The 27,622-nt window shown below is 43.8% G+C and overlaps 1 protein-coding gene across 1 annotated transcript; it reads right to left on the bottom strand.

Moving 5' to 3' along the window:
* Positions 1-452: 452 nt before the first annotated feature.
* Positions 453-27,622, bottom strand: tbl1x (transducin beta like 1 X-linked). The gene is made up of 15 exons (XM_084442808.1): positions 27,494-27,622; positions 10,249-10,353; positions 9,600-9,745; positions 9,081-9,297; positions 8,162-8,294; positions 7,505-7,646; positions 7,304-7,367; positions 6,994-7,091; positions 6,454-6,514; positions 6,183-6,304; positions 5,964-6,038; positions 5,518-5,645; positions 3,442-3,607; positions 3,245-3,346; positions 453-3,007 (listed from the first exon to the last, which is right to left on the bottom strand). The coding sequence occupies exons 2-15, from the start codon at positions 10,304-10,306 to the stop codon at positions 2,981-2,983; spliced, it is 1,539 nt and encodes a 512-aa protein (XP_084298934.1). The 5' UTR covers positions 10,307-10,353; positions 27,494-27,622; the 3' UTR covers positions 453-2,980.

Here is a 27,622-nt window from a genome sequence, read left to right as displayed (position 1 = left end):
CCCCCTGACCCTTCCTCTTAGCACCCATTGTATTTGATTTAGTTGTTCTTGTACTTTTACTTAGGTTCTGGTTAAGCTCTTAGACACTTGTTAAGAAAGGAGATGCACTTATGACTTCTGGTAGTAGTACACTTGACTATCTAAGTTAAATGCAATTATTGTTCAGTCGCTTGGGATAAAAGCATCTGCTAAATGACTGTAATGTCTAATGTAAAAGTGTAAGTATGTGTCCAGCAGTAATACACATTCAATGTATATATATATATATATATATATATATATATATATATATCCTAATGCTCCATCAAAAATAACAACAAACGAGTCAAACAAAAGTTTCAAGAAAAGAAAAAAAAGACAGTGATTTCTAATATCAAAATAGAGTGATTTATTTGAGACATTGAATGTTGACTTCATTGTTTTGTCCTGGAAACAGGTGACCATGCCCTAGACGGGTTGGGAGAGGGACAGCCGTCACAGCTCGTTTCACACCGGGCCCCTCAGCACCAGGAGGCCCCTAAACCACATCCCCATTCTCAGTCTGACACAGACAATAATGGCTCTCCGCAAAAAAAATAGAAAGTCAAGACAACATTGAACCATCCATCAACGTTCGATTATGGAAAAAAAAGAAAGAGAAGGAAAGATACGAAATAAGATACAAAATAAAATGCTGGCCTTCCTCTTTCGACAAATCCAAACATAAGATGACCCTAGCTTCTGAAAAAGTGCACTTCACATTGCTCTAAACATTAGCTTGACTGAAAGAGAGAACCAGAGAAAAGCATGTCAAAGCCATGGCTTGTTAGTTTAAACATACTGCTTTCACAACAGACCCCAGTAAGCATAAGCGACAAACTGCATACAATTAAAGCTAAGCCCATAATACAGGCATTTCAAATTAGAAGTCAAATCTGACCAATTAGATCAGGTGGTGGCAACATCGGGACCTCAAACCCAACTAAACCAATCACAATTTTGAAGTAACAGCAGGACTTTCACTTGACCAATCAGAGCCTATTAATTTGGTCCAAGCGGAAACTGGATGTCTACCAGACTGATCAGGAAAGGTGCCAAGCAGAGAGGAATTGTTACAGGAGCTCAGTAGATGACACATGACACTTTGTTACCGAAACAGCATTGAAGCATTTAGACAACGGAATAAAGCCGACTCTTATTCCTGCCAAGTCTGTGTGGTGTCGCCCCTGTTCAGCTCCCCAGATCAAGAGGTTTTATCCAGGTTGGTAACGAGACGGGGTGTTACATTCAGGCTGGTAACAGACAGGGTGTTACATTCAGGCTGGTAACAGACAGGGTGTTACAGTACATCCAGGCTGGTCACAGACAGGGTGTTTCATCCAGGCTGGTAACAGAGATGAGGTGTTACATCCAGGCTGGTAACAGACAGGGTGTTTCATCCAGGCTAGTAACAGAGACCGGGTGTTACAGTACATCCAGGCTGGTCACGGACAGGGTGTTTCATCCAGGCTGGTAACAGAGATGAGGTGTTACATCCAGGCTGGTAACAGACAGGGTGTTACATCCAGGCTGGTAACAGACAGGGTGTTACATCCATGCTAGTAACAGAGACCGGGTGTTACAGTACATCCAGGCTGGTCACGGACAGGGTGTTTCATCCAGGCTGGTAACAGAGATGAGGTGTTACATCCAGGCTGGTAACAGACAGGGTGTTACAGGAGTCACCATGTCCCGTACCACACAGACATGTGAAATAAAAAGCTCGGGGGAGCAGAACGCAGGTGTGTGTGCAGGCTGTGAACCTGGCGGCTCGCTGCAGGTGTTGTTGATGCACACATCCCCAGGGCTTGACGTGTAAAAGCATCAGTGATTAACAACATTCAACCTCAGTTCTGGCTCAATGCCACTCATGACTTGACAAACCAACTTGTTATACTGTATACATAATTGACAGAGTAAAATAACATATAATGTGACAAAAAAATCTGTCTGACATGCACCAAATATCCAGGGATTTGGAACCCAGTATTAAGAAAGAAAAGACGCAAGAGCTCTAGCCAGTATTGAGCCCCAAGATGACATTAACGTGTATTGTATATAAACATATATACACAGTATATAAGTCTGTGTATTCTTCTAATTTACATATCTTTACATTCATTAAATTTACATCCAGATGGGAGAATATATATACTCTTTGCATCTTGTAGAGATGCCCACCCAAAACATTGCTGTTTTTCATCAAGTGAATTAAACATGTCATTAAAACTTGGCAGTTATCTTTTGTTGACCTTGGTGTTATTACATGTGAGCTCTCAGCTACCTCATAGCGAAATTTATTTCTGACTTTCAAAAGTCCATTTGTGAAAATTCAGCAAGAAGTACTCTTGAAACAAACTATTCTCCACTGAGAAGTTGAGCATCACCTCATTTGAGGATGCCAGTGCATCAGTACTAATGTTACTCTCTCATATTGTTACTCAAGGTACAAAAGTAACATTTGCTCAGAGAAGTAAACACAAGCTTTCTTTCACAATTCAATGCCAAACACATCTCACCACTGGTCAATCTCGTTTAACACCTCTCCCTGTGCAAACCCTCTTCAACATGATTCTGACCTCAGCCAGAAAGCAGCAGGACCACTGGCCAGGAGCGAGGCAGCTTGTCACATCATTTTCACATCAGGCATCTTTATTTTTATATATATATAAAGGAGGGTCAAACCAGATGAGTTGGATTCAGTCCAGTCCTGTGGGATTTCCCAGAGGATTTTCTTTGTGGTTTCGACCAGGAGAATGTGTCATGGCGCACACCCACAAGCACAGAGGCTAACGTTTAGCTGGTTTTGGTTGCTGCTGTCTGCGGTGCGGGCCCTCTGGGGGCCTCCTCCACGCTGCCTGCCAGGCCTGCCAGAGCCACCAGAGTGTGTTCGCTGATGTCAGGAGAAAGCATTTCGATGCACATTCCAGGGTCCGTCTAAGTCTAAGTCACTACCAGGATGCTATTTTCGAAGATCAAGAACGCATACCTGGAGGGGAAGGATAACAGGATCAATATTGGATAATGCTTATGAATATTCTGGTTGCCTTGAGACTACAACAGCGGTTAGTTTCTTGCTTATCACATTTGCCTTATCAGGGACTAAGCAATAATAAGAAATTGAAGGCTATGACAGTAAAGTGGGAGTCAAAATGTACATTAACTACAAAAAACACAAAAAAATATAAAATGATGAATATGTCTGACTGCTCGTAAAACAGCTTACCGATCCATCCGAAGCACTAGCTCCAACCTTGTCTCCAGTGCTGTTCCAGCACACCTCAAAGATACCGCCAGTCCCCCTGTAGCTGTGCACCAAGGCCCCAGTCTGAAAACACACCCCAAAAAACGTCACAACCAGGTCTTATGAGGACCGCTAGATGGGCGTGTCCCTCCACGCAGCGACCCCCGCCAGGCTCTCACCATGGTGTTCCAGATGTGGACACACTTGTCGAAGGAGCCGCTGGCCAGGTGCTTGCCGTCGGGGCTGAAGGCCACGCTGTAGACCGGCTCCTGGTGCTTGGTCAGCGTGTGGATGCACACGCCCCGGTCCACGTCCCACAGTCGAACCGTCGAGTCAAAGGAGGCACTGTAGGGGGGAGCGGAGCACAAACATGGTCAAGTCTCATGCTGAAACACTCACACCCCGAAAATGGTCATGCACTATTGGCAATATACACATGTAATAATAGGCACAGCTGTCAGATTTAGATTTTTTGCTGACACAATGTATCTGGAAGCCAGTGGAGGTGTATCCAGTGAAGGGGTGGAATAATTAAATGAAGCGACGCCGGCCAATCGCCTGTGCCAAAGTATAAAAAAACAGGCTAGGTGAGCATGGATAAATGAACATAGAGTTGGAGTGGAAAAGAGGAGAATGCTTTGGGCTGTGCAGGAGGAGAACGCCATCCTCATGTGGGAAGTAAAAGAGCGCAAATTACAGAGCCAATCATGATATGAAATATTAACTCAGACCGTTTATTTCCCCAGGTAAGAATAAGCGGAGGAACTCGGCCCACATTCTTTTTCTGGATGAAAATGATAGATTGGTAGTTTCAAATGATGGCAATTGGTAGTTTCAAATGATGGCAATTGGTAGGCTATAAGCCAACAAGCCGATGGGCAACGGGACAGGTTGGCAAACAGAGCCGCAAACAGAGCAGCCGCTGTTTTTCTGAGGTCTGTATTGCAGTACTCTCCCCAATCTATCCAAACATCTGAAACACATTTTCAGTTTACCAAAAACTCTCTCCTGGCTGTAGACAGCAACCACCTACAGTAAATTAATACTGTCTCGGGTAAGAGGGGGCGATGTATGTAATATGTCTTCAATGGATACCCATGGATACACCAAAGTTATATTCTCAGGAATGTTTTATTCAGTTTATTTATTTCCCCACACCCCCTGTGAAAAAATAGTTCCTAAGTCCCTGCTCCTCCTCTGTGATGGCAAGAACGGATGAGCTTTGCCTCCAGACACTTCCATGAACAGCTCCACCTACTCTGACACAAACGTGGCACCTTCAGGCCTGTTGCCTTAACCTTTGGTGATAACACCCGGGGTGTTGCACTTCTATATTGGGGCCTTATAACAGAACCAAAAGACAGGTTATTGTGACACCATACAGCACTGAACATACATGTAAGACTTATTTCCTGGGTTTGACAGGAGGTTAATCTAACAAGACGCCAAATGCAGCCATTCAAGCCCTAGGTTGTTGTCCTACCGCAGGCAGGATATTCAGTTGAAGAATCATTGTATGGGCAGAACTTTCTGTGGAAAATATTGATTCCACATCTGCCAAAAGATATATGTGTGACATAAAGTGAGATGCTGTGATATATCGCCACACTCTTGAAGCAAATGATAATGAATTGAGCAACTGACATTCATTAACACTTCTTCATTAAAACGGGTATTATTAGGTTAAGCCGAATCTACTGGTGCTGCTCCCAGCGAAGTCTGAAATCACACTCAAAGATTAAACTGCATTCAAAATGAGACTTTCTGACAGAACCAAATAGACGATAAGATCAGAGGACAGCAACTATATCTAGCGTTTGACGGTGGCATTTACATAAGATTATTATAAAATTCCTCAGGCCGTGCACATCGTGGCAGTTTTACACCCAAAGTGAAATACATGGCCGTCTCCTGGGACATCAGTGCAGGCTGTAAAAGCATGTGCCATTTGAACTGGGACATTTACACATGCTGCATGCTTGTGTGGGTCAGGGGTTGAAGGTTCTGGGCCACTGACAGTTACTAGCCCTCAGAGTCTGTCTGGTACACGTTTTCTGAATGTCAGGCCCTGACAAGAGTCTCATTCTCTGGTGTACGCGCGCTCTCTCTCTCTCTCGCGCTCGCGCTCTCTCTCTCTCTCTCTCTCTCTCAGCTCACAAGTCAGAACAGTGTCTCAATTTAAGCCCATGTTTCACGTAGAGGGCTGTGTTCTGGTAGGTACAGAGAAGGGGACTGACAGAGGGGCTGTGTCTCACCTAGCGAGCATGATGTTGGAGTTGGGGTTGCTGGTTCCAGGGCCTGTAGGGCTCCATTTGATGGTGTAGATCTCTTTACTGTGGGCCTGGAGGTCGTGGACACATGAGTCCTGCTTCATACTCCAAATCTGGGAGAAAAAAACACAGCATCTTAATTATGCTTTATACTGACATTTAGGTCCTTTGGACTTAATTTGTCAACTAATTGAACAAAATATGCATTAAAGAACTGATTGGAGACAGCATTAGCGCCAGCTATCCATTACTGTTATGCACCAATTGACCAGAACAAAATCCTAGTTTGTGTAAAACTGGCAAATAAAATGATCTTTGATGAAGATTCTAATTCTGAGTTATCTTGTGAACTTCAACAACACATTTAGATTGGGTCCATAGAAAGCCAGAGCAAACAAGCACCAGTGCTGTAGTTCATATTTCAGTCTCACCTTTAAGGTCATGTCATCAGAGCAGGAAGCTAGGAGCATTCCTGACGGATCCCACTTAATGGCATTGACTTCATTCTGAAAAACCCCACAGACAAGTAATCAGGAACGATGTAGGACAGTGCTCCCTTTCACAGGATATTCAGCAGAACATATACATTTTACATTTTTCCACACTCGCTGCGGAGAACATGCATCCGACAGACTGCGTCCTCAGTTTACCGTGTGTCCCTGGAAGGTCTTGAGGGGGCGCTCGCTGCCCAGTCGGCAGACGTGGATACACATGTCTGTGCTGCAAGAAGCAAAGGTGGTATTGTTCTGCCAATCTACGTCCAGAGCTGGGGCTGTGCGACAAAAACACACAAACACACACACACACACACACACACACACACACACACACACACACACACACAGATCATCAAGTTACTCTATTCACTCTGGAGCGTTTGACTCATGACTGTGGCTTTCGTCTGGTTTTGTACTGTCTTACCTGAGTGGAAGGGGAACTGCTGCTTGGCCTCTCCTGTGTGTGCGTCCCAAATGATTGTCGTCTGGAAATGGACAAGAGACATTCAAACGGCCATTCTGATCCTGATACTTCCATGTGAGGAGCTGCTGGCGCTAGCATGTTCCGCTGATATGCTGGGGCGCTGGTCCCAGGGTAAGGTCACGTGGTAGTGTGAAATTGTCCGCTACTCCCAACAAAAGTTCTACTACTGTTTATATCAAAGTCTTTTTTTTATATTTGTTTTAGTGCATTTCTACTTTGTTGGAGGATAGTGAAGATTGACAGGACGTGTGCGAGACAGAGAGAGAGGGGAGGACATACTTCCGGATTCGAACCTGGGGCACTTTGGTAGTAGCAGACCTTTTGTTGGGAGCAGCAGACCATTTCACACTACCACTGATACTTATATATTCTGACAAGTTTTGAACTGAAGCTTTCCATAAGAAAACAGCAAGGATGACAGGGAATGTACACTAGTACATGTATAACTTTATGCTCTTCTACTTTATACTGTAGAAATACCTTATCTACACCCGCGCTGAGGATAGAGTTCCCCTTCTTGTTCCACTTCAATGCAAATATGGGTCCTTTGTGTTGTCCCAAGGTGCTTGCCAGATTACCTGCGTTGGGAGATACACTTTCCTTAAAAACACATCCAATAAACGCGTTTGCAGTGCACAGAGGGCAACATCAGTCGGAACTACAAAGAAAACAGAATGGTGAACACCTAGTGTGCGCACAATCTTGGAGCTAACGGAAGAACATTTCACTGCTCGTTGTACCTGTGTGATGTAATATGTGACGAAGAAATCTGACATTGACTTTAACATACCATCATTCGTCCATATCCGTGCAAATCCATCATACGACCCAGTTGCTAGGAGAGTCCCATCACTCTGTTGGGGAAAAAAACAACAAAGTGTTACTTAACTCTTCCGGGTGCGCAAAGACATCGACCCAATGTTCTCTTCCCTGTGTTTCCCTGTGTTTCCAGGGGGGACAGACAGACTTGGATGGAGCAATGAGAACCTACGTTCCAATCTAGCGAGGTGACGTCTTTGTTGCTTGGGACGTCCTGGCCGCCCTCCCGGATGCAGTGGCGCAGCACCAGCTGGGTGGAGCTGGAGTTGCTGTTCTCATTCAGGTTCCAGATCCTGGCTGTGGAGTCCCCCGAACTGAACACAGGAGGAATAGTCAGCGCATGACTAGCAACACCACCGAGGGAATGTGAGAGCGCAAGAACATGCAAGCTAATCAGAATCTGAATGAGTATTCCTTTTTTTTTTATATATATATATATATATATATTATATGGCATTTCTGATAGAGGGGAGAGAGAGAGAGAGGGGTGGGCGAGCGAGAGAGGGGAAGACATGCAGCAAAGAGCATGGGCCGGATTCGAACCTACGCCGCTGCGGTAAGAACCAGCCTTTACATGGAACGTGCCCCAACCTATTGAGCCACCAGGGCGCCCGCCCCCCAGAATGAATAATCCTAAAAAAAATACTCATTCTGATTCATAAAGAGTATTCCTGTATGATGAAAATGCCTTTTTGAAATCTCATTCTGCCGCTGGGCTGGTCCATATTGACATGCAGAGGCATAAGCCAGCAGCCAGCGCCATGATGGCCTCTCCCCCCCCGCCCCCCCGGGCCCACCCCCAGGCAGGCTCACCCCCGGGCGGACTCACCCTGAGGCCAGCAGGTCACTGACGGGGTTCCAGGCACAGATGAACACCTCAGACTCGTGGCCTCGGAGGACCGTGGCCTTGCTGGCTGGGATCTCCACATCCACGTCCATATCCATGGGCTCGCTGTGGTTATCTGCAGACATAGCGTCCACACACTGTTAGCTCTGACGCAGTACCACACACGCTCTCCTTACCCCACACACTCTCCTTAGTACTACTCTAAAGATCAGAACACAGAGTATTAGTTATGATATTAGAAAGTTACCGACCCCAACAGGCAGTTTTGTACAATATACAGTATGTTTACTAAACTGCTATGTCTGCCAGGCATTTGAGGAGTTTGACTTTTCCCATATTTCAGTCATTAATGGAGATTAAATGGAGCACATCAAAACAAACAAAACAGTGTTATCCAAGATGTGCAGTTACAGCATCATAAGTGCTTATTGACCCACTTCAAGCAGCATCAAGATTAAAGAACAGACGTTTGGGGAGAGGAGTTCGGCATCTTAATATATTGATTAAGTATTGAGGGAGCTGGTTTGCTGGTTTTCTTACACCGCTGCCTCCTGACGGCTGAAGCATGACTTACACTAGGAGAGTTCTGTCTGACGCCACCCATGCTATAGGCTGGAATTCCTAAGGATCTGCTGACACAAACATCCGCTATCTTCCTCCCTCGGCCCAGAGCCGCACCTGTTACACACCTCTCCAGTTTCACCGACTGAACTTTAGAACCAGCTAAACAGTTACAGGAGCAACAACGAAGGTGAACGCAGGAGGGCTCAATTTCACCAGCGTGCAACGTAACGTCGCTAACGAGCTCACATTCTGTGTAAAACCACAGCGCTTCGGCATGTCACACCCCTCTATAGCGCACCGGCAGTCTGGTTTGGCGACAGAAGAAGCCCGTTCTTACTCATGCTGTGAGTGCCGTTCTCCTCGCCGTTCACCATGGCTTCCCCGTTCTTCGGTGCGCCGCCGTGGATGCCCGAGGCGCCGGCTGCCATGGGGCAGGTCACCTGCTGGGCTAGCTTGTCGCGGAAGGCCTGTTGCCGCGTCTGCACCACGTCTGGCATCACCGCGTCGATGAGTGACAGTGACTCGATCGGCCGGCCGTCGAACACCGTACCATCCTGCCAGGAAAAGGTTGAGCACGACACAGTTATTCACTCTCCATATTCAATACTTTGCTGGGTCATCACCACAATACATCGCAAGCAAAGTCTTAGTTAGAGATTTACCATTTGGATAAATGTACACATGGCAGCGTGTTAGTACGAGCAGCTCCGTGTGAACAGCACCAGTGATTCTGATGTTACAGAGGTGTGTATCTGTACTTTGATTGCAGTGGACTTTATACAGCAGAGAGCCACACAAGAGTGCTTCACTATCCGGGGACAACAAAACAAACATCTCCTTGAGTCTCTTAGCTCACCTCATTGATGCTGATCTCTGCCTCCACATACTGGAGGCCCTTCTGTAGGATGGAGATGAGGGCAGCAGGGGGCACTAGTGTTCCATTGATGTTGGACTGGCTGATGTGGCTTTCGATGCCAAAGGTGAATGCTGAGTGGGAGAACCCTTGACACAGAAACACAACACATACTTGCTAAAATGAAAGCAGCAAAGACCTTGTGTATTACGCAAACAAGAACATCCAATCCTGGTCTGATGTGTCATATCATATATTTGAACGTCAATGTAAACAAAAAATAAAAGCAAACATTTCCAAAGTCAACAAACCATGCCAGGTCTACATTTACGGGGAGGGACATGTTGAAATATCAGAGCTGCTTTTCTCCAATGACAAGCTTCAAAGACTGACCCAACAAAAGAGTAATGAAATACAGAAGCTGGGATCTCAATAATTCATTCATGCCCTAAAAAATGGGTTAGCATGAATGCCGTGTTGACACCTATACACATGAAGGGAAAGAGATATTCTGAGCATCCACTAGACATGCAGAAAAGAAAGAGAGATAGAATCTGACTCTCCAAACAAGCCACCTAGGGGGTTCATGTTCATGCTTTTCATACTATGCAGAAAGAAGGCGTTGCTTTACTGTTTGGGCTGGTAGTAATACCTGATTCTTGGAGATATCTGTAGACCAAGAAGTTCACTTCGTCACTGGTTATACTCATTTTAGCCCACCTCAGTGGATGAGGTACGTAGGAAGGTTGGGCCCACTCTGGAGGAACACGACACAAGACAAAGAAGCATTTTAGTCATTTAGATTTACCACACTCTCTGTAGGTCCCCAGTGGGCTCAAGCTGATGACAAGACACCCACACTGTTTGCTGTTTGGCGAGATAAAGCCCCGCCATAAATCTCTGTCTCTACCCGTGGTTAGCAGTGCAGTCGTGCGCTCACAAAAGCACCTGGGATGCTCCTGACTTCCTGCCACCATTAGTATGGATCCCCCCTTTGCCCATCGCTGCATGATCCTACCCTCTCTGACAATGTCAGCAGCTGGGTCATTTAACCAGCCAATCCAGCTCCACGGCTGGAGCCCAGTATTTCCCAGCTCTCTGCCCTGGTCTCTCTCTGCCCTGGCCAGACAACCTCTACTTCCATTTCTAGTTCCTGCCGTCTTCCATTAGTGTCCCAGCCAAGGATCTAGATGGAGGGAAGCCTAGTTAAAGTGATGGGGTCATTAAATGTTGGGCTAGGGTGATCCAGCAGAAGACAGAGAGGAGCAGAGGGCTAATTAGTCACTGAGACTTGGTGTTCAGTCAAACCAATACCGCAACATTACAGAGTCTTTTTAGAGTCCCCCAGTAGTCTAAAATCACAGAGAGTTTATAGGAAATATGGGTTATGTTTTGTATATTTCAAAACGAAATGCTTATGTAGATGGGGAAAAATACTTTCTTTTTCATTCTAATTTCCTGATAGAAAACTTTACTGGCACCTCCATTACATTAACATTGCAACTGTGATTCTGACAAAACATGAGGGAGCTGTACAAAAGCATACAAATAAATGCAGCTCAAAGTGCTTTACAACAGAGAATGTGCATGCACAGAGTGCTTCACATAAAAATAGACAAACCAAAAACAGGAAAATAAGATAGAAGATAAAACACGATAAAAGATCAAGATAAGAAATCAAGTAAAACACAGTGTAAAAATGAATGAAAACCGCAAGTGCAAAAGGAGCTAGTTAAAAGCCCCATTATGTAGGCTAGCGGTCCAGTTTTGTGCACTTTAGCGGCACTAAAGGCCACTAGAGCCATTACAACCGCAGTACCATTGTCGTAAAACGCTGAGACGCCTGTTACGCCTCTCACGTGCATTTTTTGACAACTGACAAGCTGAGGAACACGGAGTCTGCCGGCAAATTCGAAGAGGAGAGCTAAAGGTAAAGCAGAACATTCATGTGAGAGAAAACCACGGCTCGCGGTCAAAAGTTACATAGTGCAAATACAGGCCGCCAGACCGCTCTGTGGGAATGGAAGAGGTGCTGTTCTCGCTATAATAATCCAGCACACCAATAGATCAACTTTGAAACTGATATTTTGAGATGAAATCAACAACATAGTAGGGCTTTAAGTGAAGAGATACGTTTTAAGCTTTCTTTTAAAACTATTCAGCGAACTGACTTCCCTGATATACATTTTGTGTTCCATAGCTTTGGGCCATAATTGACAAAGGCTGCACTCACAATCTTCTTCCGACTATTGCTGGAAACTTCTATCAATGTCAATGTCATTTTATTTATATAGCAACATTCATACAAATCAATGTAGCACATAGTGCTTTACATAAAAGAATACAAATAAAAACATGAATCATAGTAAACCAGCAGTGGATGATTGCAGTGTTCTTGAAGGCACATAGTTGACAAGGGAGTTAGCAATGTAGCTAGGTCCTTGCCCATTAAGGGCTTTGTATAAGGAGGAGGACCTTAAAATCAACTCTAAATGTTACTGTAAACTTTGAAACAATGGTAGATGCATGGGCGATTTTATAGGGGGGGGGGGGTCAAGTGCCCCCCCTGATTGGCCAGCCCAACTCTGCTCAAATTCTAAAAATAAAAAAATTGAGAAAAAAATGAAAACCTTTTTTTTTTTTTTTTTTACTAATTAACACAATTATTAAATACATAATTGTGGTTTGTACCAGTTTGTGTTAGGTCATCATTCATTTTAAAAGTGTATTTATTACTTAAACTAGGCTACCTTAAAAAAAAATAATTATAATCCACCAATGGCACAACTCGTCCGTCTACCTCAACTATTTCCGGTTTGATCTGTTACCGCAAAAAATGAGATCTGACTGTATTGCTCAGTGCTCAACAAGCTACAACTAGCCAACCTGCTCACAATGGCGAAAAGAGCTATAAATACAATTGACCACTTCTTCATAAAAAAAGAAAATAAAACTGGCAATGCTAATGAAGAAGCTACCACTCGAAATGACCCCGCAGCAAGTGCAATCGAATGCAGAAGTGCAATCGAATGCAGAAGTGCTCCAGAGGCTATCGAAGCTAGCCATCACCATCGGCAAGGAAGCTAGCACCAGCAGGCAGTTGCAGTTTGATGTTGTGCTGTTGGGTATGGCCTAGTGCTCGGTCATAAAGTCATATTGACATGCTTGTGGTGTCTAGATGAAGTTTGAATCGTTGTGCATATTGAATTGTCATACAGATTTCTTATTAGCATACTGTTCACAACTGGCATTCTTTGTAAATAAATGGGACGGGATGGCAGAACTGTTTTTTGTTTTTTCTCACGTCAAAATGTTGCCCCCCCTACTCTCAGAGGGTAAAATCGCCTATGGGTAGAGGATCACGCGAAGAGGCCATGGAACAAGTCTTACAGGGGGCGCTATAGCAACCGTTTGAAATGGCAAACTTTGAACAGGCACATCTCATGCCCCATTTGACCTAGAGTTGTGAAACTTTGCACACACGTCTCTCCTTAGGGGGAACAAATCTGCATCAAGAACCCAAGTTTCACCAATCTGCATGGACTGTGGTAGACACAATCTAGGGACCAATATCTAAAGTTCCATTTCTGCAAAAGTTTGAAAAGTAAAAAGACAGAGCCACTATGCACTAAGGAAAATTTCTGAGCTTGCGTCTTTTCACAGTATGACTCCTGAACAGTTTGATGGAACACCAGCACCATTTGTTGCACTTGGCCCCCGCTATTCTTGCTTGCAGGTTTTTTTTTTTTTTCAAATGGCTATAATTGGACATCAATTCATGCACCTGGTCCCGCCTCCTAGACTGTGCAGCATGTCTGTGTGTGATGCATCCGTATGGAAAATGGATGCCGATTCAGAATTTAAAAACAACAATTAAGGAACTAATAAAGTCGTTGGAGTTGTTGATTAGTCTTGAACAGGGTTGCAAAGGGGTGGAAAATATCCGGTAAATTTCACTCCCTCCGGAATCCGGCGAGACCACCAGATGGGCAGCGGAACACGCTGCATTAGACCACTACACCACCGTGGACCCCTATAAAAATGGAAATTAAATGTAGCCTAGTTGGGGGGGAAAATATGAAATGCAATTCTAGATTTTGCAGCATGATCTTAGTTAAAACAACCTGGTTTAATGCAAATTCAGTTGAAATTCCACTCTACACTGAATTACTCCATTGCATGTGCAGTGCATTTTTCCATCATACAGTATGCACAGCTAATTCCTAGCACCCTGTACACTAAAAGGGCAGCAGAATCCATTACAGTTCTACTCACAAATAGATTAAAGTTAAAAAAAATGTCATTTTTAAAAATTGTATTAGAAATGTCTGCTTATGACAAAACAAAATGTTTATATTTATGTCTGTATATAACAAGGTAAAAACAGTTGGGTCTAAATAACCCCAAAATTCCCAGTTTATTCCCGTTAATTCCTGTGGAAAGTTTCCAACTTCACAATATTCAATATTCACAGAATTTTGCAACCCTAGTCTTGAACAAACCACATTGTTTCTAGCTTCGTGAGACCATCCTGATTTCGCGAGCTCACGTTGTTTCACTCCACACATCAGTCTGACAAAGCTCGTTTGTGCACGGTCAGAAAATGATCAGCCAATCAGTGTTCTATGAGGAGATACTATCAGCTACACCGGGTGGGACTGTGATGACAGAGAGAAGCAACTGTTCATTCTAAAACAACAATGGCAGAGGTTAGCGTAGATGCTGCTACAACATCAGCTATATCTGAACTGGACAGGATTTTTAACTGAAAGAATAGAAGAACACTGAAGGTCTCTGTGGACTGGCCTCGGTAAGAATTTGATTTACCCGCGATGTACGGGGTTCATCCAATCCCCTGCCGAGTAGTTTTGAAAGAACCTGCCCTTTTCTAAACAGTTTCCAACGAAGCTTCCTCAGATGGCTGTGTGAAAGTGCGTCAGGTTACAATGTTTCACCTCAAGCAGCCAATTTAGCTTAATAGGTAGGTACAGTAGGTGGGTGGGTGGTAGCTAGGTAGTCAGCTAGGTAGCTATATAGGTAGCTAGGTACTTTATCCACAGGGGAAATAGTACTGTTACAGCAGATGCATATAAAGGACATCAAAAAAGAAAAATCAAGACTTCAAATCAAAATACAAATTTACAATAGATACAAGAGTGCAAAAAAGAAAAACAATAAAGGAATTGCTGAAATGACTACCACTAGCACAGCGTCATCTTGGACTTCTGGAATATCCTGTGTAGTATCTATAACCTAACCGTTGACAAGAGGCTGTTGCATGGCGCGGGTCTTGTGTGCTTAATTCAGCCTTACCTGTGGGATCAAAATGGAGGTGTCTTCTCAGACCAGACTGGGGGCCAAGCCAGGCATTAGGAACGCATGCCTCTCTACCTCCATACCTCCTCTCTACCTCCATACCTCCTCTCTACCTCCATACCTCCTCTCTACCTCCATACCTCCTCTCTACCTCCATACCACCTCTCTACCTCCATACCTCCTCTCTACCTCTCTTCCACCTCTTTACCTCCATACCTCCTCTCTACCTCTCTACCACCTCTCTACCTCCATACCTCCTCTCTACCTCCATACCTCCTCTCTACCACCTCTCTACCTCCATACCTCCTCTCTACCTCCCATCTACCTCCATACCTCCTCTCTACCTCTCTACCACCTCTCTACCTCCATACCTCCTCTCTACCTCCATACCTCCTCTCTACCTCCATACCACCTCTCTACCTTCATACCACCTCTCTACCTTCATACGTCCTCTCTACCTCCATACCTCCTCTCTACCTCCATACCTCCTCTCTACCTCCATACCACCTCTCTACCTCCATACCATCTCTCTACCTCCATACCACCTCTCTACCTCTCTACCACCTCTCTACCTCTCTACCTCCATACCACCTCTCTACCACCTCTCTACCTCCATACCTCCTCTCTACCTCCATTCCACCTCTCTACCTCCATACCACCTCTCTACCTCCATACCGCCTCTCTACCACCTCTCTACCTCACTACCACCTCTCCACCTCTCTACCACCTCTCCACATCTCTACCACCTCTCCACATCTCTACCACCTCTCCACATCTCTACCACCTCTCTACCTCCTCTCTACCTCCTCTCTACCTCCTCTCTACCTCTCTACATCTCTACCTCCTCTCTACCTCTCCACCTCTCTACCACCTCTCCACCACCTCTCCACCTCTCCACCACCTCTCCACATCTCTACCACCTCTCTACCACCTCTCTACCTCCTCTCTACCTCCTCTCTACCTCCTCTCTACCTCTCTACATCTCTACCTCCTCTCTACCTCTCCACCTCTCTACCACCTCTCCACCACCTCTCCACCTCTCCACCACCTCTCCACATCTCTACCACCTCTCTACCACCTCTCTACCACCTCTCTACCTCCTCTCTACCTCCTCTCTACCTCCTCTCTACCTCTCTACATCTCTACCTCCTCTCTACCTCTCCACCTCTCTACCACCTCTCCACCACCTCTCCACCTCTCCACCACCTCTCCACCTCTCCACCACCTCTCCACCTCTCTACCACCTCTCTACCTCTCCACCTCCTCTCTACCTCCTCTCTACCTCCTCTCTACCTCTCTACATCTCTACCTCCTATCTACCTCTCCACCTCTCCACCTCTCTACCTCCTCTCTACCTCTACTACCTCTCTACTACCTCTCTACCTCCTCTCTACCTCCACACTACCTCTCTACCTCCTCTCTACCTCCACACCACCTCTCTACCTCCACACCACCTCTCTACCTCCATACCTCCTCTCCACCTCCATACCTCCTCTCTGCCAACTCTCTACATCCTCACTCAAGTTCCCCTTTGGTAGCATAGCAACAAGCAGGAATCTGCACAATATAGAGCAAGAATAGTGTTGTCCCAATTACAAGTGGGCAAACTGCCAGCAGGGTTGAACATGTTACTCAACATGAATAATTCACTCCTTCACCTTGGGAGATTCTTTCAGATGGACTCGAGATTTATTGCCCCACAGCAGACCTGGCCTTGGATGAATCCCCCTTAAAAACTGGCAGAGCAGGACTGTGAAATTCCACATGAATTCTCCAACCGAAAGATATGGTTCTTTAATTTAGGAGAAAGTGAGAATCAATCTCAGTCAGTGAGACATGCCTTCTTCAGATGGACTCACAGTGGCAGGAATGCATTTCAATGCAGCATTTTCAAAATGAAAAAGAATGAACTTATTCCAGAGTTGCACATGGGCAATTTTTTTCATGAACATTATGGTGGGTGGGAAAATGCATAAACAGCGGGCTACATTACAAAAAATAACATGGCATAAACCCATCTGTTTCTTCCAGACAGCAGCCATGGCATGGGAGGGGAGGGTGGCCCACAGAGACCAGTGCTTCGCTGCTTCTCTTTGGTTAATTAGATAACAATAGGGACCTGGAAGAGCCATCTGCAACAAAGCTGGGAGCCCATGCTCCCATGCCCGCCACCACTCCACACCAAACATCTGGAAACATAATTAGTGGGGAGTCTGGAGGGGCATTAGTGTCACCGGGGGTGGGGGACGGGGACGCAGCAGCAGCACTGCAGCCATGCATCAGATGAGCACATGACGCCACCATCCATTACTCCACCCCCTGGGCATCCAGGCTCTCCCCTGGCAGATCAGATCACTGCCTCTTCCAGGGAACGTGACAAACGCTGGCTTTGTGCTGTTTGGCAGGCTTATCTACTCTTTGGTGGCAAGTGCCTTTTGCGTTTGAAATCGTAAGCTTTCATTTCCGGTGAAAGAAATACAGCAGAGATGAATGGAGCGGGGGTAGAGGACACAGTAGTGGTATTGACACTGGCCGGACTGCTGAGACTAAACATTCTAGCTAATCCACAATGGCATCATATCATTTATTTACTGCCACAAGGGGATATCAGCTAGGGGCATAGAGCAACAAATGCTAGAGCACTTGTTTCATGCAATAGCAAGTATATATAAGCACGTAGCAATAATATTAATAATAATAATAATAATGCCATTAACCTCACAAGCAGGGTTGCAAAATTATGTGAATATTCACAAACTTCCCAAATTTCCCAATGGGAATTTATAAATATATTTTTTCTTCTTATGAAGATTGCATGATCGAAACATTAAAATAAACTAATGGAACAGTCCATTCTTTATATGCTCCAGTGTGCCTACCCTTTCTAATTAACAGGAATAAACTGGAAATTTATGGGAATAAAATTCTGTTTTCCAGTTTATTCCCATTAATTTCCATAAATTCCTGTTAATTCCCAGGGGAAGTTTGTGAATATGATTATATTCACAAACTATATTGCCATGTAGGCAGTGAGATTGCATGAGCTTATTCACAGAGAATAAATTACTGCACAAGTATAGCCATTCCCATTTCCAAAGGATTTATATGAGTTTACTCCATGCATGTATGCATTACAGTACATCTATGCAGCATGTACCCCAACAGTGCCATGTCATTCCATATAAAAGCATTTGGCTGCACTAGAACAGCAGTGGATTGGGAGGGACAAATAGACACATCCTGCTGGGCAATGATGAGCTTCCCAACCGTGGCCTCTGGCTCATTAGGGTCATCATTACACCACAGTAACCGTGATTACTTTACAACGTCAAACCACTACAACCTTCCGAGCCACCGCTCAACCGAGGTCATGGCTGAGTTCATCGCCTGAGGCTGTGGAGACAGCCCACGTCATCACACCAGCTAATTCCGAGATCAAGCACACAAACAAATTAATCTATTCTAAAGGGGACAGTTTTCACAGACAATCTTGTTGTCAGTCAAGGAAGAGTCCTAATTTTAACCTCTGTGTGCGGGAATCCAGCCCTAAAACTGTAAAGCAGGACAGGATGACTGCTATGTTCTGTTGAGTCCAAGGTTATAAATCTGTGTAATAAGAGTAAAAACTCAGCCGCAAGGGACGATTTTTGCTGGCTAATCTTCCCTAAAAATAGATGTGGATTCTGGACGGCTTGTGGTGTGGAACTCAAGGACAGAGAAATGCGCTCCCAGATGAGCGCATTTCTCTGGAATGCACTGATTATAAAACTACAACAGGAAACATAACCACATTGATACATAGAGACAAAAGGAAGACCCAGGCAAATTACTTTGGTTCACTTGTGTTTGCCATCGACGCTGTAGTCTGGCCTGTTCTATTTCAAGCAGCTTGTGTGGTGCATGTCTCTCACCATACATACAATACAACAATGTTTCACTAACAACAATACATACAACAATATTATCAGAGGAAAGTAAAAATATTTTAATGAATATATAAATAAAAGAATGCAGAAATGAGGTCAGAAAACACTGAGCTTTGCATATTCTAACATGAAAACAAACTGGATCAGTGCGGCTAAAAGAAACTCTCCAGCCAACCATTCATGTGTAGGTTTTGAACATGATTGATGTAGAAAAACAGGACACTACAAAAAAAAAGTTTCAAAAAAGAGAGGAAGGCAAAGGCATATCTATCCTAACATGCAGAGGACCCCATTTTCTCCTGAACAGTCACCTCCTGACAGATGTACAAACAAGACCTGGAAACAGCAGCCATTTTCTCTTGAACTGCTCTGCTGAGTAAAAACCAGTCTTTGAAGCTTATGCCTGGGCTGCAGTCATGGGGGATGGGAGGGAGGGGGGGGGGACTGTTGGGAAGTGTGTGTGTGTGTGTGTGTGTGTGTGTGTGTGTGTGTGTGTGTGTGTGTGTGTGTGTGTGTGTGTGTGTGTGTGTGTGTGAGTGTGTGTGTGTGGGGGGGTAGTAGATAATGACCCAACTAACAGATCGCCACAACAACTACTTATGCATTGTTATTTACCTTCTCAATGAGTCACTTAGCGACAGCCAATGTAGGTTGGGGAAAGTGTTTTCACTCATTGTGGTCTGCCCAGGTTGCTTCTACTTACAGACGTGGTTCACTCTCTGATTGGAAACCACTCTACTCTCTGGGCCCTGGGAACCTCCTCTCCCCCACCTGGCTAGAGCTGACCGTTTCTACATGACTGTTTCTCTCAACAGATACATTACTGTAAAGGTTAAAGGGCTTGTTTTCAGATCTTCCCCTCATAATTATGTAGTAGTAGTACAATGACTAGGGCAACACTGAAGCAGCATTGCAGCTGCTTTTCAACCATTGATGAAGTGACAAACTTTGCAACATATCATCTTATCCAAAGTGACGTGACTACCAAGAGCCATAATAAATCAGCCTTGATACAGTGAGGATGCACCCCTGCTTCAGGTCTCTCCCCATGTCCGGCTAGGCATTGTTATACCCTCACTCTTAGAAAAAAAATCACACATAATACAAGACCCAGTTGTCATGTAATTTATAATCTACATTCTTCACAAAAAAATACATAGGACGATAGACCCATTTACTGCCTGAGTGGACCCCTGACAAGTTTGTCTTCTCTTGTTCCCAGGAGAATGTCGGGAACAGTGACAGTGACTTGGCTAATTGAAAGGGTTCACCATGACTTATTATTACGAGGAGGACCTGCGATCCACCACCCTCCACAACTGATTAGCATCTTATTAAGATGGCATCCCACAGTGACGGCAACAACCTTTCTAATCGTTTGGCATTTGACGGAACAACCAAGGGAGGCCGACAGCTAACCGTTCTTAAGTCCTGACAAGAGTACCAACAGGGCAATTACAGCCTCTGGAGTCAGCCGTGTCATTTTAATCCATCATTCTCTATGGGTAGTGTCCGTCTAAATACCCAGTCTCACATGGGCTGTGGGGCTGGGATCAGGAGATGAGGTATATTTCTTAATGGGAGAACAGTAATGCTCACTGCAACACAGTAACCATAGCCAGCCTCCTCCATGTTGGCTACTGCAGGACAGAATTAACAAAGCAATCAAGGTGCCTTCTGTTGACTGTTGTTATTTCAACTTAATACATAGCATTACAATAATGTATTGCAAATGTACACTGATCAGTCTCAACATTAAAATCCCCAGCCTAATAGTGTGTACAGTAGGTCCCCCCTCCATGCCGTCAAAGCCCATCAAGTTTTTTTTTTAAATCATGTGGAAATTATTCACCCTCTAACAATATTTTTGCTTTTAATAGCCCTGTAGCAACTAACAATGTAATAAACTACCAATATTGTGGTCCATTTAACATTTTTATATAATAAAAAACAATAACGTAATAAGTAGTAGTAGCAGTAGTAGTAGTAGTAGTAGTGGTAGTAGTAGTAGGGGTACTTTATTGATCCCCGAGCGAATTTGCACTGTTGCAGCATCAAAGACAACCAAGTAATACAATCAGATACAAATTTAAAGTGGATAACAAAATATCAGATACAAATATACTGTAGATACAGAAATCCAAATATACCAAAGAGGACCCCTGCAGAGGTGGATTCCACGCCTCGACAGATCAGAGCTGTTTTGGCGGCTCAAAGGGGACCTACAGTGTACACACTATCAGGTAGGTTATTTTAATGTTGCAGCTGATCGACCTACACGCTATCAGTTAGGTGCTTTTTAATGTTGCAGCTGATCATTGTAAGTATAATTTCTCAATGTGAACTGACATGGTCAAAGTCCCTTTAGGCTGTATTCATGCATCTTCTTTCACTTTGGAGCACATGTACACCTTAGGTCTATGTCAAAACGGTAGTAGTCTACTCAGGTCCATGTCATAGAGCTAGTAGTAGACTCAGGTCCATGTCATAGAGCTAGTAGTAGACTCAGGTCCATGTCATAGAGCTAGTAGTAGACTCAGGTCCATGTCATAGAGCTAGTAGTAGACTCAGGTCCATGTCATAGAGCTAGTAGTAGACTCAGGTCCATGTCATAGAGCTAGTAGTAGACTCAGGTCCATGTCATAGAGCTAGTAGTAGACTCAGGTCCATGTCATAGAACTAGTAGTAGCCTACTCAGGTCCATGTCAAAGAGCTACTAGCCTAGTCAGGGGAGTAAAGTCAGAAACAAAAAGTTAATTCCCTCTCAGATCATAAGCCATGCATCTGTCACAGTACAACCAAAGCAAAGTTTAAACATTAAAAGGCTACAACACAGGTATTGCATGATATGATACGAATCCCAGACTACAATGTTTCTGATTAGATTAGCATTTTACTCAATCAAGCACCAACCAACAAATTCAATAAAGGAGGATATATAGTTCTCAGACACACAAAAAAGTGACGGTCTTGATCTACGCATCACTGAGGTTCAAAAAGTAACCGTCAGACGACGGCAACCGCAATCCATGGATAATGGTGGCCTAAGCAATTGTCAGGACATATGATGGCTACAGTACTAAAAGATCAGGTAAACCATTTGAAGTAGAAGAATGCAAACTAATGAAGTAGTATTAATTTGATTCCAACCATGACAAATCATTTTCCACTGGATCTTATAGAGACCTTGCTCCAGCAAGCAGTACACCATCCATGTGACCTCATTTTGTCAATGTGAGAGCCCGTCCTTTTCACTCAGAGGCTTATTGACCATTTCATAAAAAAGCTGTAAACACAGTGATACACCATTGTGGGCAATAAAAATGTTGCTATGGTGACTAGAAGATCCTGCTTCTTTGTCAACAGCTGCATGCCATTCTTAAGTGCCCCCCCCCCCAAGCACACCCACCCTCAACCTCCACTCTCCTGGAGCCTGCCTTCCATCTCATATCATGCTGCGGTCCAGTTGCCTCGGGAACTGGGACTTTCCTAGTTCCCCAGCAAAAATGTCATCTGGAACGTTCCCTGAACTGGGATTTCCGCCGTGTTCATTCACAGAGGAAAATCTACCCCGACCTTACCACCGAACTCAAATCAAGATGGCTGCTCCACCTATCAACAATAAGTGAAAGCTGTCGGAAAACTGTCTATTAGTGCATCTGTCTATTTGTGTCTCATTAAATCAGTCATACACACAGTGATGTCCAACTTCTATCGGTGGACAATGTTGCTTCAGTGTTTGAAAACTGACGCTACCAATCAGAGCCATGCCAACTCCAATAGGGTAAAGGACCCACCTTACCACAAACAAACTGGAGTGGAGAATCAAAACATTGAAATGAAAACATGTCACCGCCCCATTAGGAGGAGCCTGCAATGCAGGCTCTTTTCAATCTCTCAAATTGTTTCCACCCACTTTTAGCAACAAAATCTGGAGGAATGACCTCAGTCTCTAGTTGAATGCAGTGTTTAGAGACTGATTTGTGAGTAGCTATTGTCAGGCAGTGGGCATAGCCTACTTATGACTAGCTCAGTCAGGCAGTAATCGTGGTCCATGAAACATTTATTTCCGAAAGGTATCCTTCAAGAAGAACAGTTACAGCTTTGCAACATCAGACAGTAGCTCAAAGCCCTGCGCTTTCTCCTCCAGCACATCCTGTCATGGTTCTCAAGCTCCAAAATAAAGGTCCTAATTTGCAATCATGGCTGTCAATCATAACGAGCATGTCTGCCTGGAGCCCCCGGCCCCCTAGAGGTCGTAGCCTTGCAGTATTTCATGCCAGAACGTATCGACACGTTTAGACGTGGAAAGTCCCTGGCCGGAAGTGCGACTGTGTGAACATATTTTGTTTACTTGGAGTAAGTGAAGAAAAGGTAACCACTATCACATTTATTTTGTATGTGGATCTCGTTTTTGAGCCCAATAATGTTCTGCGATAGATGTTTTCTTTAAGGTCAATTTAATACTGACCACCTGGGCCACTGGCTTTCAAAGTCACTGGCCTGAAATGAATCACTCATAAAAAGAATAATGCACACAACGTTGTTGTTTGACCAAATCACTGTTTTCGAATTAAGAGGCCAAAAAAGAAAAGACACAAAAATGTGAATCTGCATGGCCAGCTAGACTACTAGTGCAACCAATGAAACATTTCAGTTGCATTGAACAGAGAAATGGTCGCAAATGCAACCTGCGTATTCGCAGTCGCACTCTGGAGCCCTGCCAAAGTGTCACTTCTTTTCATTGAACAGGAAACTGACCTTGAAAGTTTACCTTTAACAACATGCAGCTTTCACTGAATTCACTCAGTATCCAGTGAGTCATCAGGAACCAGATCAGCAGCAGCTTATGAGAAAGAACAAGGGGACTTCAGGAGGATGCACCTCCTCTGAATGTTTCTACTATTCAGTCCCCTTTGTCTCACTCAATCATTAACCAAGCCTCCCTTTAATGATTTACAACTATCTATGCATTTCTGTAGCTATTTATATAGGTATCCCACTGTCAGAACAAGGTCTGTATTTCACTGTAAGGGTAGAGGAACTATAACTGCTTTACAGCTCTCTTTATCAGACACTCTATAAGGTGCGCAGTTTAATAAGTTTCAAGATCAAAATGTTTTATCAGATCGGTATAGATGTTCCTTGTGATATTACATGTGAAATTAATTCAAATTCAAGTCTCTCAAATGAGTCAGAGTATAAGGTGTTAACTGTTGCACTGAGAGGTCTTCCAACTACAAATGTCAGGAAATGGTAGAGATTAAGGCTGGCTAACCAAAGCAGAAAGGAAACTTTCACTGGCATCCTACAGACAGTCTGGTATCCGGAGCAGAGTTCTCAGAGTCACTATTCATGGTTTTCCTCAAAACAAGATAACCTCAACCGAAGCTGTCCATGAACAAGGTCGCAGACGGCTGACCTACATAAATACACTAACAGCAGAAATCTTTACAAATATAACATTAATTATTAACCAGAGCAATATTTTATCTATCTAACTACTGTGGCCATATATCCTACTTCTACTAAAGGGAATAGTTTAGATTAATTTTGTTCCTGTAGCAATGATACTAAATTTGAGAATGATGACGCTTTAAAATCACTGAGGCAGTCTATTCACAACAAACTAGATATGCATGGGAATAGTACAGTTATGGTACACCAAAGAAGAGAGAGGGATAATAAGATACTAGAAAACATTAGTACATAATATAGTCAAACATTTTTGTTCCTTAGCACAGTTGATTCCTGCTTTCCTGTTCCTGGCATTTCCTAACACGGCGTGTTCATCGCTCTGCTATCTTCTGAGAAACCCAATTCACAGAGCAGCTGATTAGATATGGCTAGATGCCTTTTGTTCCTCAGAGGGGAAGAGGAGGGATGGTCTAATATTGTCTACAGAGGCACTCACAATTATTGCAGTTTAGGTCCGATAACAGAAATGTATTTGATTCTGCAGTAGGAGAGCAGTTAGTCCCAACTTGTCTCAACGCATGTGGCCTAAAGACAGAGCGTTATGTCCAGGTACTGGCATACACAGCCACAAACAGAGCCAACATAGTTTCCTAAATAAATCTAAATAAATAACTAAAGCTGTGAACCAGCCTGTGCTTTGGTGGGTCTTATTTCTGTGAAACTATGGGTGTGCCGGTTGGCTAGTAGCCTACGTGAACGGCAATCCCTTCTTGAAGCAAATGGCTCGTCTCCTTCCATGTTCTATCATAAATAAATATTGCTGCAGAAATATTTGGATAGTCAGATAAAGAGCTCCAAATCAGTTGTCACATAACCCTGGATGGGGCTCACCACAGGTTCTGCTGTTAACAAAAGAATAGATCTCTGCTTTAAACACATGGGGATGTTCAACACAGTGTATGGCATGTTGATTTCCTCAATCAATTATAGAAGGTTAAAATGTAACCAATATATTTCAAAGACTTATTTAGACCAAAATGAAAAAGTACTACAATGTGTCTGAAGACATAGTAGTCCATTTGAAACACGATGTTGCCCTTTAGCTAATTTCAAATTTAAACACTATCACCATTGAAGCCAAAGGCGAATGATTAAATCTCCAATCAGATCATTGAAATTGAGGAAGACATATTCAACCCCACATCCCAACTGTGCTCTCCATGTATGCCCTCTAAGAAATTCAAAAGTAAACCGTCAAGAGTGAAACATCTTTTGAAACAGCTTGTTGGGGGGAAACAAAACAAAACAATAATCTCCCAGAGCCTAATGTTCACTGGGGCATAAACTAATTCAAAGTCTATGGAGTATCCTGGATGTTTGAGAGTTCTGAGTTTGTAGCTCACTACCATAACACAGGGTTTACTTACTGTACCAGGCTTGCGTTTAAAGACATACAAATGGTTTTTAACATTACGACCCTAAGTAGTTTTAGAATTCCTGAAATAGAAAAGAGTGGATTCCGCAGAATAATCCATGACAAGCAATTAAGCAATAAAAAATCCATTGTTCTTAATAGATGGTACTAAAACAGTTTTTCTTAAGACTGTAATTTGGTTTCACCACTACCCAACAAGGCCATAAAAAACAAGTAAGAGGTCATAGTTCAGGGGTGCAGAGATACCATAGCGGTGCAGGTTTTCATTCCAATCCTAGTCTGACTCAACGGATGTAGGTTTCGGGGATAAGCCTCGTCATTCGTTTATTACTGCCCAATCAGTGGCTCCAAAATCTGTTGTCCGCCCAATCAGATTCAATCCAGACTATGCGAAACAACAACATAACAACCACTCTGACGAAGACAACTGTGTTTGATTTAAATAAATACCAATTTTCCCCCCATATCACAGAATGGTAATGAGTCAAGCCAGACCTATCTCCAGTGCTGGCACAGCGTAAACTAACTAGATAAGAGATATGTCTGGCCATGCAAGACTACCTAACCCAACCCTAACTTCCTAGAACACCTGATCAGCTAAACAAGGTCTCAACAAGTAACTAATTAGTACAATCAGGGGTTTTAGGTTAGGGTTGGAAAGAAAACGTGCAGGATAGTAGCTCATGGTTGTTCCTTTTCATCCTAGGCAGGGTGTTTGACAGTGGTAGATCTCCATACTGAGACATGGCAAACGCAGAACCTCCAGATTGTTGACACCTATGAAGCCTGTTTGTGGGTGTCAGTAGACTTTGTGTGAGTGCTCCTTACCAAACCCAGGTGGGGGAGTCAGAAAGAGCTGATTGTTACACGTGTCAGACAACAGAACTTACAGCACATAGGCCTACACAATGGACTCCCCTGAAGTGACTTCCATGAAGGGCAATACAATCAGTGTTTGATGATAATCAATAGCAACCTGATCAACAGGTGAAATGTATCATGGGGGCTGCCATGCCGTTAGAGATAACACATTTCAGTGGTCTGAAAAAACACACCAACTCTTTTTCATACAGAATTTGAAGCCAGTTTAGTGTTATGAAGTCAGCCATACTGCCCATTCAACTTGAAACATGTTAAAATGTTCTCCAAACGAATGTCCAAGTTGCATGTGGCGCCAAACCCTCAGTAGACATCGGGTAGACTGATAATAGCATATGATAAATAGACCCATAATAAATTTGACTGATACTGTAACATCAATAACTGTCCCTTCCTAAGCTACTGGTGAAACCAATGACTATAGTGGTGAGTGTACTGCCCCTCCCCCACTCGTACACTTCTGAACTATCTGCATGGGCAATACCCTTAAAATGTTGACTGTTATTCATTGAAACTAATAATGAGAGAAAATTAATCAAAGCTACGTTAAAAATAAACGATTATAGTTATTCAATCTAAAGTTTATGAGGCAAAAGAGCCTACTTACGGATTAGACTACAAAAGAGAACTACAACGTGCCACCAAAAGTTGCTTGTATTTTGAAGTGTGATAGTGGTGAAACCTTTGACTTGCGTTCAGGCATTCAATAGAAGATCGTTACTTGACATTATAAGGCAGATGTTTGTATAACTAACAATATAATTATCCAGTGAGGAGGGGGTTCTACACACGTGTAAAGTGACAGCAGTGTGAGCCGGTATAAACAGAATAGCCTATAACCCACATAATGGTGCGATTTCCATACAACAATACTGCACGGCTACAATGCATTTTTGACACTTGAGCAAGATATTGTAAGTTACCTTTCTCTGAGAGAGTGAGCTCGTAGTACCGCCACCTAGTCCTCTTCCCCAGGAACAACCCCCAACTTCAGTGAGCGAGCGGCGACTTTCCTCCCATTTTGCTTATCATAATTCAAGTTCTGGTTTAGC

This window comes from Borostomias antarcticus, assembly GCF_949987555.1.
Source record: "Borostomias antarcticus genome assembly, chromosome: 9".
Classification (NCBI taxonomy): domain Eukaryota; kingdom Metazoa; phylum Chordata; class Actinopteri; order Stomiiformes; family Stomiidae; genus Borostomias; species Borostomias antarcticus.
This window is presented reverse-complemented; position numbering and strand designations above follow the sequence as displayed.